The sequence below is a fragment of the Lissotriton helveticus genome, chromosome 12 (genome assembly GCF_964261635.1).
Source record: "Lissotriton helveticus chromosome 12, aLisHel1.1, whole genome shotgun sequence".
Lineage (NCBI taxonomy): Eukaryota > Metazoa > Chordata > Amphibia > Caudata > Salamandridae > Lissotriton > Lissotriton helveticus.
In genome coordinates this window covers 454,249,061-454,262,182 of record NC_136073.1, presented here as the reverse complement: position 1 = coordinate 454,262,182, position 13,122 = coordinate 454,249,061, and the positions used below count along the sequence as shown (strand labels likewise).

Here is a 13,122-nt window from a genome sequence, read left to right as displayed (position 1 = left end):
GACAAAACTCGGAGCAGCAAGAGTGAAAACAAGACAAAATCTAGAAGGATTATGTGGGTTGGTAGAAAAATAGCCAGGTGTTTAATGATTTCCAGCACAGCAAGTCATTGTCAGTAGAATGAAGGTGCTCCCGCCGAACCCCCCATTGCTTAGGGGCCAAATACGAAAATGACTGGTGCCAGCCTCAGTTTTTTACTCATTTTGAGGGAGAAGGAGGCAGTTCAACAATGAACATCCTATGGGTTTGTTTAGGTTTGTAGGGGGAAAAACCATATTGCAGATAAGAATAGCCCACAGAGCCCTGGATGCAAGAAGCGTTACGTATACAATGACAACATATGAGCAGGTGATTTATCACTTTCTCCATAACAAAAGCAACACGCATCGAAGAGTAATGTCAGTAGTATTTTGAGATATTTTCCTTCACATTTCTCACAATTGAGATTTAAAAATGTTTGAAAGTATTCGTCTCGATGGCTTCACAGCTCTCTGTGTAACATGGGAAAGCTGATGAAGAACACAGTATTAGTGCATGAGGGTTTTTATACTTTTGTCACAGCCACAAGTCGCTTCTTCAGTAGGACTTACTATAGAACCAATTCAAAAACGCCCTGTTCTAAGGCAACCCCACTCACCCACAAAGGGTCTTGGGTAATATAATTAGTTTACAAACAGCTGAAATGAGGGAGGATTAAAGAAAGGCTAGCACTGTTGAATTGTAGACATAGACACATATGGAATTGTAAGCAAATACCAGGAGTTGGACCCGAGAGGATGAGAACAGGTCTGTGAAAAAGTAGCTATTTAGCTATTCATATGTGCATGAAACATAATTCATTTTGTAAATTGCCAGTGTCTTGAATACTACTTGCAAACAATAAACTCTTTGGGGCCATATTATGGTAAATACACATTTTCATTGTTTGCGCAGGGCGCACCTTTAAAAAGGTGCGCTGGGCGCAAACAGTGAAAATGCACCCTATGACCATGAATGTGCTGCCCCCAGGGCATTGCAAACTCATACAGCACCTGGGGCAGCGCGTTCCTATGAAAAACAGAGCGGCTGCTTTACAGCTGCTCTGTATTTTCACAGTGTAGGTGGCAACCTGCCCGCAATTTTGAGGGGGATTAAATATAAATGTAAATGTAAATGTAAATGTAAATGTAGTATACTTGTAAAGCGCACAGCTGCCCCAGCAACGGGGCGTCCCGGCGCTGTATAACTCTGGGGAACCCGTCCTGGCTTTCCCTGTGGGATGGTCCCTTGCTGGGAGTCCCCACGGTGGAGCCAGGCATCCCCGGAATTGGTGGGGCCGTTGTGGAGATTAGGCAAGCTAATGCCCAGAGTTGCCGAGTGGAACCCCTGATTAGAGTAAACACCGAAGCGAGAATTATCAAGTCCGCTGACCAAGGTCCATGACCCTGCCGCGTCGGGAATTGAACCCTGGTCCCGGGCTGACTTCTGCTCTCAGGCCTGCTGCCTCTAACCAGTGAGCCACACTACTCCACTTAGACTGACTGACTGCACCCGCCTGCAAGGGGATGTCTGGGGGGTCCATGGGACCCCCTTTCCCCCTTCCAGACGGCTGCCATTATGGGGCGCACTGACAGTGAGCCACCTTTTAGATGGCACACACTCAGTGCGCTTCCTAAGGGCTCTTTGGATCTGCACCCACGTCTGTAATACAGCGCGTGCGCGGAGGCAAAGGGATTCCCTCATTTGCATGGGGCTCGCCCCCATGCAAAACAGGGAATTCCCCTGCAGATATGTGAACTTTATGTGAGCCAGTGCTATCAGTAATACTAAATTGCCCAGGGGGCAGACAAACCAGGCGCAAACGCCCATTGCGCCCCCAGGGCACTTTATGTAATACGGCCCCTGATATACTGGTCTATGGGCACCCACACCTGTCTTTCTGAAAAAGCTTGATGCACCTTAATAACTTTAGCTGACAATGATAAGGCCTGAATTTTCAAAATATATTGGTCTGTTCCATCTGAAAAACATTTCATCTATTAAAACAAAAACTTTAATAATGAAACATGTCAAGGCCATACATAAAAATAACTGTTGCAATCTATTTCATATTTCCTTTACCCATTTTATCAGAAGCCACTTCTTTCTCTTTTGGGGAGCCTCTATTTTCCACCATCTCGATCATGGTTTCTCTTTCAGTGTTCAGTGACACATCTTCCATGGGTTGCTCTGACATTTTTGGTTCTGCTTGTTCTAGATTCATTTTTGGTTCTGTAAAGTAAAGCACAAATGGTACATCTCCATTAATGTGAAGACTCATTAATTAAACACATCCAGGAAACGCTTTCTAGCTACTATACCTTTGTGGAAGTCTTAATGTTTATTTGCTTCAGATAAAAAAGACATATTTTCACTTTCTCCCTACCAGAAACAATATTAATCTAAGGCAGTTCATTATGGTGCAGTTAAATTTCCTTTAATTGAGCCTTGGAACGCAAATAAGCTCTAAGATAGCTTTCTGGTATCCCCTTTGTGAGAAGTTAGCCTGGCATATGATGTCCACTAGTTCTAGTGGGCACCTTGCACCAGTCTAATCAATCCTTATTGATGGTGGTTGTAAAGTCAACCTTATAGACAAGCTATCCTAGTGGTAGCATGGACCAGCAGTCATAGGCTAAGACTTCAGAGAGCATGTGAAGCAAGCTGCTTTACCAATTATAATCCCTTGAATACCATATGAAAGGACACCACACAAGGTTTATATCAAATATATATGTATTTATTCTAAACACAACCCCTCTGCACTCTTTATGAGGTCAGAGGTAAAAGTACATCACAAGTTACTCAATTAGCATACGATAAGTTGCACAAATACAGTTATGCCCTAGGGGCCTCACAAACCATATACTAAGGAAGTGGTATAAGAACCACGTGAGAGTTAGAAAGCAGGCCTAGGGCCTGTAGAATAGCTGGGACTACACTAAACAACCAAAGGGTAGGAAGTAGGATGCCCACGGGAGACGCGTGCCTTATAATGGGAAACGAAGAAGTTACAAAGTTACTGTTTAAGGACACTTCCGGATGGACTACGAAAAAAAACCTTTATACTAGGACACTTCGAGAGTCAAGACCCATGGGAGCACCAGAGTACTCGTGCTACCTCACCCAGGGAAGCCGGGTGCGTAGGTGCCTTTGGTGTCTGGTTTTGTGGTCGTTTTCTATGGAGATCTGCAAAGAAGTGCTGAAGGCGACCAGAGGAAAATTGTCCGGGTGGATCCAAGGGTGGATCGGTGATGTGAAGAACCTGAAAGCAGAGGGGACAGAGTCTGGGTCACTAGCCAGTGACCAGGAAGGAACCAGGAAGATACCAGGCGATGTCACGTGCTTGAAGGTGGAAAAGGTGAGCTTGTCTCTTCAACCACGAGGTCCAGGAGGCATCGACGATAACCAGGCGCTGGATTCGAGCTGTCCCACGACGGATCTAGTTGACTGCGGTGTCGGTATCTGGATTGGACCCAACAAGCCCTTGCAAACGCAACCCACGCAGGATGTCGAGATTGGCTTTGTTGCAGACCAGCAAGGTCTGTGGAGCTTCTCCTTTGAAGGGAAGCTGGAGCAAGCCTGGAGCAACCAGAAAAGTAGTTTAGTTCCAAAGGAAAGTCTTCAGGGGGCTCACTAGCCAACGGGTTGTGAACCGGGAAGACGCGTCAAGCTGAAATGCAAAAGCGGGCCCCACGCGGCACTCGTGGAGTGTGGAGGGCTGAGCTTCGATGCAAATGGCACCCAGGTCTGGGGCTTCTCATACCCCAATGCACAACTGCGAGGGTACCTCAGTAGTTGAGTAGTTAGCAAAATGCAGGATGTCCAGGGTGTCCGGTCCCACGTCTCTCCTGTCCGCCACGGGTCTCAGCTTTGCTGTGGATGTGGGTTGGAGTTAGAGAAGTCTGAGAGTCCAGTTCCTGTGGCGCTGAGTCTTCGGGTTCCGGCGGGAGCATCGACAAAGCAGACCAGCAAGTTACTGGTGGTGCCTGTTTGCACAGGGTGGTCAGTCCTTGACCACAAGGGAGATGTCTTCCATCTTCTAGTCAGAATAGAATGTCGAAGGTCCAAGAGTTCTGTATCAACATTTCTTTCCAGGATAATCTCAAGTCCTGGGGACACAGCTCCTATACTTATACTAAGCTAAGGGGCTGGATTACCTGCCTAGGTCCCTCCTATGGGTGGACCTGAGAAGGGGGTGGTTACACCCCTTTCTCTTTGTCCAGTTTCGCGCCAGAGCTGGGGCTGGAGTGCCCCAGCAACTGGTTTGAACCGGGCTATGCATGGAGCACATTGTGTGCCCCAGGCAGTGTCTAGATGCATTCACTGAATGCAGCCCTCCCTGCCCCAATACACAAAACCCCTGTCTGGGGAGGTGCTGGCACCTCCCTGGACAAGAAACCTATTGTCCAGGCTGCCCTTGTTGGTGTTTTCCCCAGCAACAGGAGGTCAGACTCGTGTCTGTGGCAGCAGCATCCCTTTTGTGATGCTGAGGCTCTGTTTAACTTTAACCGGGTAAAGCAGTAACATACATGTCTTTTCCCTCTAGAAGGGTGGAATGCTACCCCCGCCACAAGAACTGGCGAGGGGGGTAGTATTCCAAAGTGTTTGACACCTTACACGACATGTTTTGATAAAGCCAAACCAAAGTTAGCATTAACCGCGAGGATTATAATGCATTTAAGAGTATATGGTATGGCTATATCATAGAACAGCTATACGGAGATGGTTCCGAAAGCTGCAGTGGGGCTCAGCTCATGCTAGGGCACCCTCTCACAATAAAAACACTCTGCCTCCAGGATTGGCGAGGCCTACCATAGGAGTGACTTATAGGTGAATATGTGTCTATATATAAGGTAGATATAGGTATATTATATCTAAGTAAGGGGTGATTACCCCACCTTACCCAAGCTGAGTGATCAACCTGTGGTGTCAGTTTGGAGGGTCAGCCAGGGGTGGCATAATACATGCTGCAGCCCCTGGTAGGCCTTGGATGCACCTATGCCCTGGGTACCTATGGTACACTATACAGGGACTCACAAAGGTGACCCAATACCCAATCTGGTATGTACCTAAAGTACATGGTATCAATTTAGAGAGAGAACAGCTAGGCTGTGGGTCTGATTAGCAGGCCCACAGCCACACTAAAGTCGAAAAAACAGATAATCACAGCAAAAAGTGGGGGTGACCATAGGAAGCAGACCCTACTCTCCTACACAACCCCCCCTCCCCCAAACGCAGGGACACTAAACTAACCTTGACCAGTTGAGTCCACATGTTCTAAGTGGAAATATCTGGAGAGTCCATCTTCATTAGCATGTTCAGTCCCAGGTCTATGTTCCACTGTAAAGTCCATCCCCTGTAGGGACATGGACCACAAAAGCAGTTTGGGATTTTCACCCTTCATCTGATTTAGCCACAAGAGGGGCTTATGGTCTGTCTGAATCTTGAAGTGAGTACCAAACAAGTATGGCCTCAGCTTCTTTAGTGCCCAAACCACAGCAAAGGCCTCCCTCTCAATAGCTGACCAACGTTTCACTCTAAGGGTCAGCCTTCTGCTAATAAAAGATCTGGCTGGTCTTGACCATCTTTATTCAGTTGTGAAAGAACAGCACCTACACCCAACTCAGAAGCATATGTTTGAACAATGAATTCTTTGGAGTAGTCTGGACTTTGCAGAATAGGAGCAGTGCACATGGCCTGCTTCAGGTCATCAAATGCCTTTTGACAGCTTACTGTCCACTGAACGTTCTTTTGCATTTTCTTTGAAGTTAAGTCATTATGGGTGTCACTAAGGAACCATACCCCTTGACAAATTTCCTGTAGTACCCAGTCAGGCCCAAGAAAGCTCTGACCTGTGTCTGGGTGGTGGGAGCAGTCCAGTCCTTTATGGTCTGGATCTTGGTCTCCAATGGTTGAACCTGACCTCCACCTACAAGGTGGCCCAGGTATACAACCTTGCTCTGCCCTATCTGGCACTTGGTAGCCTTGATAGTTAGGCCTGCCTTTTGCAGGGCCTCCAAAACATTTTTCAGGTGGATCAGGTGATCTTCCCAAGTGGAGCTAAAGACAGCAATATCATCTAGATAAGCTGCACAGTAGTCATCCAGACCTGAGAGGACTTGGTTCACCAATCTTTGGAATGTGGCAGGTACATTTTTCAGACCAAAGGGCATTACCACAAATTGATAATGTCCTCCTGGGGTTGAAAATGCTGTTTTGGCTTTTGCATCATCAGCTAGTCTGATCTGCCAGTAGCCAGCTGTCAAGTCAAATGTACTCAAAAACTTGGCAGATGCCAATCTGTCAATTAGTTCATCTGTCCTTGGTATTTGGTGGGCATCTGTCCTAGTGACCGCATTGAGGCCTCTGTAATCCACGCAAAACCTCATCTCTCTCTTACCATCTTGGGTGTGAGGATTAGGCACCAGGACTACAGGACTGGCCCAAGGGCTCTCTGAGGGTTCAATGACTCCCAACTCCAACATCTTTTGGACCTCTATCCTGATACAGTCATGACATGATCAGGTTGCCTGTAAATCTTACTTTTAACAGGCAGACTGTCCCCAGTGTCCACTTCATGAGTGCACCAGGTAGTCTGGCTTGGAGTCAGAGAAAATATATGTCTGTAGGACTGTAGAACTTGTCTGCAGACCTGTTGCTGTTGGTCAGTGAGGCTGCCTGCCAAGGCTACACCATCAACTGAACCATCATCAGGGTTCTGAGAAAGCAGGTCTGGGAGAGGGTCACTCTCCTCCTCCTGTCCCTCATCTGTAGCAATGAGCAAGCCCATGTCTGCCCTGTCAACATATGGTTTCAATCTGTTGATACGAAGCACCCTGTGGGGGCTCCTGGGAGTTCCAAGATCAACCAAATAGGTTACCTCTCCCTTTTGCTCAACAATAGTGTGGGGTCCAGACAATTTGTCTTGGAGAGCTGCTGGGACCACTGGCTCCAACACCCACACTTTTTGTCCTGACTGGGAAACAATCAGCACAGCCTTTTGGTCATGCCAGGCTTTCTGTAATTCCTGGCTAGCCTCAAGGTTTTTGGATGCCTTTTTCATATACTCAGTCATCCTGGAGCGGAGACCAAGTACATAATCCACGATGTCTTGTTTGGGAGGTTTGAGAGGTAACTCCCATCCCTCCTTCACCAGACAAAGGGGTCCCCGTACAGGATGCCCAAACAGAAGCTCAAAAGGCCTGTAGCCAAGCCCCTTCTGTGGGACCTCTCTCTAAGCAAATAAAAGGCAGGCAGCAGTATGTCCCATCTTCGCCTAAGCTTTTCAGGTAAACCCTTGATCATGCCCTTTAAAGTCTTGTTGAATCTCTCCACCAGACCATTGCACTGTGGATGATAGGGTGTGGTGAACTTGTAGTTCACTCCACACTCCTTCCACAAAGCAGTCAAATATCCAGACATAAAGTTTGCACCTCTGTCTGAGACAACCTCCTTTGGAAAACCCACTCTTGAGAAAACTCCCAGGAGGGCTCTTGCCACAACAGGTGCTGTTGTGGTCCTTAGGGGAACAGCTTCTGGGTATCTGGTGGCATAATCCACTACCACCAGAATAAACCTGTGCCCAGTGGCTGGGGATCCATTGGTCCAACAATGTCAATCCCTACTCTTTCAAAGGGAACCCCCACCATAGGTAGTGGTATTTGGGGGGCCTTTGTGGTGCCACCTGATTTGCCACTGGCTTGGTAGGTGACACAGGAGCGACAAAACTCCTTGGTGTCTTCTGACATGTGGGGCCAGTGAAAGTGAGGGACAAGTCTGTCCCAAGTCTTGTTGTGGCCAAGATTTCCTGCAAGGGGAATATCATGGGCTAGTGTGAGAAGGAAGCCCCTGAATGCCAAAGGTATGACTAACCTCCTGGAAGCACCAGGCATGGGGTCTCTAGCCTCTGAATACAGGAGCCCCTCATCCCAATAGACTTTGTAGGTCCCACTAGCATTCCCAGCAGCTTGCTGTCTGAGGGGTTCAAGAGAAGGCAGTCCAACTGCGCCTGCCTCAGATCTGCCCTGTAGGGTCCCCCTGTCCCAAGAAACTCAACCTGATCAGGCTCAAGCTCTTCTAGGACAATTCCCTCCTGGGTCTCACAACCAGCTTCCTGAGAAGGCTGATCCTCTTCCTGAGGCAAGGGGGAAGGCACTGCCTTAACCCTACTGTTTTTCCTCCTGGTAGGCAACTGGTCCATTATTTCAGGATCCAGGGCCTATTCAGTGTTGCAATTTTTGACCTGTGACCTGGTCACAGCAAGGACATGTGCTGATATACCTAACATCTCTGCATGAGTCCTATACTCCACTTCAGACCAGACTGAAGATTCTAGGTCATTGTCAAGCAAACATTCTACAGGGAGGTCTGAACTAACAACAACTCTTTTGAGGCCAGTTACCCCTCCCCAGGAGAAATTAACAATTGCCATACTATGGGTGGTAGTGACATTGCCTGCATTGGTCACTAGGTAATTGTCACCTAGTATGATCTGTCCAGGGTGCACAAAGCTGGGTGTCACCATTGTGACACTAACACATGTGTCCCTGTAGGCCTGAGCCACTTTGTTATTAATTAAAGGAGTCTGTCTGTACTTGCCCAAGTTACTGGGGCTCACTGTAGAGGACATAGCCATGTCCATATCACAGACAAGAACATCTTGAGTTGGTATTCTGACTAAGCCAGAATCCATCTCAGTTCCCAGGGTTAACCCTACTACACCCTTCTGTTGAGAACCACCACTATTAGCTGTACTAGGGGGAACAGTTGCCTTAGGGGCAATGGTGGCTGGAGCTGCCTCCTTCTTGGTGCATTCACTGGTCCAGTGAGTATTTACCTTACATACTTTGCACCATGGTTTCTTAGGACCTTCTTTCTGTTTTGCAGGTTGGGAACCCCCACCATTAGAAGCTTTTTGGGGACCTTGAGATGACTTCTGGTCTTTTGTTTTCTTCCCACCCTTTTGGTCTTGCTTCTTCTGATCGCCACCTTGGTTCTGTACCTTCTGCTTCACCCTGGTTCTGACCCATTTGTCTGCCTTCTTACCCAATTCTTGGGGAGATGTCAGATCAGAGTCAAGCAGGTGCTGATGCAATAACTGGTTCTGACAGTTGTTAAGAATTAGTTCTCTCATAATTAAATTATACAATCCTGTATAGTCATTGACCTTACTGCCCAGTAACCAGCCTTTCAGAGCCTTAGTAGCAAAATCTACAAAGTCAGTCCAGTCCTGAGTCTGTGTCTTCTGGGTATCTCTGAACAGCAACCTGTACTGTTCAGTGGTTAAGCCAAACCCATCTATCAGAGCACTCTTCAGGACATTGTAGTTGTCAGCATCCTGTTCACTAACTGTCAGGAGCTTATCGCTACCTTTGTCTGCAAAAGAGAGCCACAAGATTGCTGCCCACTGCTCCTTGGGGACCTTTTGCACTTTGCAGGCCCTTTCCAATGCAGTTATCCACTTGTGGATGTCATCCCCAACCTGATAGGGAGGGACAATCTTGTTCAGGTTTCTATGGTCATGAGACCTCTCCCTATCTCTAGGTACTATGCTGCCACCAGTGGGGTCTAGCCCACACAATTTTTTCTCTCTTTCAAGAGCTAGGGTCTCTTTTGTAAGGGCAACTTCTTGCCTCTTGACCCTACGCTTGACTCCTTCATCCTAGCTTTGTGCTCTCTCCTCTGAGGGGAAGTCATCCTCTTCAAAGCAGAGGCACTGGACCCTACTGAGGAATCAGAATGATCAGAACCACTGGACAGTGATCTGGGCGTTCTGGTTCCATTGTTAGGCCTATCTGGAAGGATAGAGGGGGAGCTACCATGCCCCTCTCTGTGGAAAATGACTAAAATTAGGTATCTATAAGCGGCGTTCATTTATGTTCACCCCAGGCACTGTTGAAAGTAAAGTGAAAATCGTGAAACAGTGGCCACGCCATCTTGTCCCTTTTAGGCCCCACCATGCACGTAAGTGGCAGCCATTTTTTGTGTCGTGGCCTCTCTGCCCACTGCCAATAGCCTGCGTGTCTCTCCCCCTCACTCCCCGGCCTCGCAAGCATTCCCCCGCGCCCCGACAGCCCCCGGTCTCTCCTGCTTGGGCCATAAGCACACCTCTAACGCGACCCTGTCTCCGAGCCACATCCCGTGCTGAACCCACTCACTCTTTCATCTCATTCAAAGAACAGGCCCTTTTTTTAACCTCTTCCTCCCTGCCCGATTGTCCGGCCTGATCCCAGGCCATCACCTAGCCCAACAGATGCAGTTTATTGCCCCCTACAGTAGAACCTCGCCTCACATCAAAGGAGCGGGGATTAATCAATGCTTTCGCACCCCGAAGATACGACTGATCACACACATCCCCGTTCCCAGCGGAATGTCCAGCTGCGCGATAACCACCACATGCTGAGGTCGGGGTGGGAACTCTACTGTAGATGTGTGTGGGAATGGGCCTGGCCCGGGGATTCCGAGGATGTCTTTTCTGTCCTTCAAAGAAACATTACGGATGCAGTATATGTAATAAAGCCATAAACCTGTGTATAAGAGGCCAGGCCTCAGAGATGCGGTTAGAGCACCTCGAGAAGATACCCTGTTGTCTGATTTGACGTGTTTTGCTACGTCGGAATAAACTCCTGTTTCCTGCCTTCTGTCTCCAGCGCCTGCCTTTTTGTTTGGTAATCTCGAATGGTATGAGAGGCGGCTAACGCCGGGCAAACACTGAAGGGCTCTTGGTCGAATTCGGGCCTACCTTTTCACAATTGGCGTCCCAAACGTGGGGCCCATCAGTGACACGTGGATCCAGTGGGAGAGGTCCCAACGACAGAGTGAACGACTGCAACGATCGGGAAGTGCACCTGCCCGATAGACCCTCGTCTGGCAGCCGATCATCCGAACTTCACTGGTTCCGAGCAGACCTCTCTCTCGAGTGATCTACGGTCCTGACTGGGAACCATCAGGAGTGCCACAGCAATTACGGAGAATAAAGGACGATCAGGCGCTGGAAGCGGAAGACGAGAAACGGTCCATGCGGTCCGGGTAAGGTCGTGTAACACGACAAATTGCGAATTGATTGTTTGATTGTTTGAAAATACTAGTATTACTCATTTGATTGTTTCTGAGAGATTCTCTATTTGCAAACAAGCACAGAGTCGCAATACTCTGTTTAGTCTTTGCAGATAGTGAAGGGTAGGTAACGCAGGCCTTTGCCCCCATTGTAATCCGTCGTGCCTGCCTCCCTCTCCATTTGATTGATTGTTATCCAAGCATTTACTGTTTTGGAATTGGTTCTCTTTGGATCATTCTCTATTTGCAAACAAGCACAGAGTCGCAATACTCTGTTTAGTCTTTGCAGATAGTGAAGGATAGGTAACGCAGGCTTTTGCCCCCATTGTAATCCGTCGTGCCTATTTTTATCCCTCATTTGATTGATTGTTTATCTGAACATTGATCGTTCGGAATTGGTTCTCTTTGGATCATTCTCTATTTGCAAACAAGCACAGAGTCGCAATACTCTGTTTAGTCTTTGCAGATAGTGAAGGATAGGTAACGCAGGCTTTTGCCCCCATTGTAATCCGTCGTGCCTATTTTTATCCCTCATTTGATTGATTGTTTATCCGAACACATTGATTGTTCGGAATTGGTTCTCTTTGGGTTATTCTCTATTCACAAATAAGCACAGAGTCGCAATACTCTGTTTAGTCTTTGCGGATAGTGAAGGATAGGTAGTGCAGACTTTTGTCCCCTTTGTAACCCGTCATGCCTATCTTCGCCCCGTTTGTTGGTAGTTGGTTCAACCCGGACCGCTTATTAGAGGTAGATCATCCGGCTCCACCGGAGGACACCCCTAATAAAAAGGACATATATATAAAAATGCGGATTAGCCGTTGTATCGTGCTAGCAAACTATAACATAAAAATCGTTAGGGAAAACAAAAGGAATCGAACAAAATCAGTAGGCCACTGATGGGATCTTTTTGACCCCGCTAAAATAGAAACATTAGGAACAACCCCTCATGAGAAATATGAAACTAGTGAGGAGAACCGAGCTCGACGCCATGATGGCTGCAAGACAGCTCGGCTCCACCGCCCACCCCGCCCAAATAACGACAAACCCTATGCAAATATTATAAATAAATACAACACTCCAGCAAAGTAACATGTTAAAACGTTTTATTAAACAACTATTTAAAACTTTTTATTAAACAACTATTCACATGGCAGCCGGCTGCAACAAAAAACCCAACGCATTCGCTGTCTGCTTAACGCTGTTCCTGTCCCGCCTTCAATGTTGGGCTACTTTGGTCTACTTTTTAGTTGGCTTTGGGCTATAAAAGTATACAAAAGCCATCAGCCGGCGAGGTAGCGTCGGTGGCGGCCCGTTGTGCGAATAGGCCGGAGGCTACCCAATGCGCCAAGACCCGTCCCCGGATCATCCAGAGGTGATGTCCAGCAAGTTGTGTGCGGGGGATGCCTTGCTGATGGCTCCCCCCTTTCTTGCCTGGTCCAGCCATTTTTTTATACCTGCGCCAGGAGATGGCGCGGGGCGCCCGGAGATGGCGTTGGGCGCCCACGGAGAGGCTGCGCGGACGGCCCCCTCTCCCCCTCCACCTCCAGATGGAGGTTCCTCTCCTGCACCAAGACTGCCATTAGCGTTCCACTCGCGGACCCCCCCACGGCTGGCTGACCGGGAGAGGCCGCTCCGGTGGCCATGGTGAAGGGCAGCTGCTGGGGGGCTCTCAAGATGGCGGCCGACACCCCGGATTTGGGCCTGGTCCATTAGGATGGCTCTGGGCTACCTTGGAACTCGGATGCTTGCCTGCTCGGGCATGAGCCCCACTCTTGAAGACGTCCTCTCAGTTTTAAAGATTCTACGAGAGTCGTTGCCCCTCGACTCCCGCGGGCTTCCGGTGGGGGCAACCGCCACTGTTGCTCGACTATCCCCCATGGATATGCCGCTGCCCCGGGCGACCGCCGCCTTATCCACATCTGGTACCGAAGGAAAGACTGATTCAACGTATCTGTGGAGGGATACGCCTGCTGTCCCGCTCTCCGGAGTGGCCACAACGTTGTCACAAGATGGTGGCGCTCTCATGCTAACACCAGCCTTTGTCC

General features: G+C 48.5%; 1 protein-coding gene across 5 annotated transcripts in view; it reads right to left on the bottom strand.

Moving 5' to 3' along the window:
- Positions 1–13,122, bottom strand: part of DNAAF1 (dynein axonemal assembly factor 1) — a 504,693-nt gene that overhangs the window by 385,457 nt on the left and 106,114 nt on the right. For all 5 annotated transcript variants that reach the window (XM_078669123.1, XM_078669125.1, XM_078669127.1 and 2 more), the window contains one exon: positions 2,099–2,248. In XM_078669123.1, the coding sequence (XP_078525249.1) occupies positions 2,099–2,248 (150 nt within the window). The remainder of the gene's footprint in view (positions 1–2,098; positions 2,249–13,122) is intronic.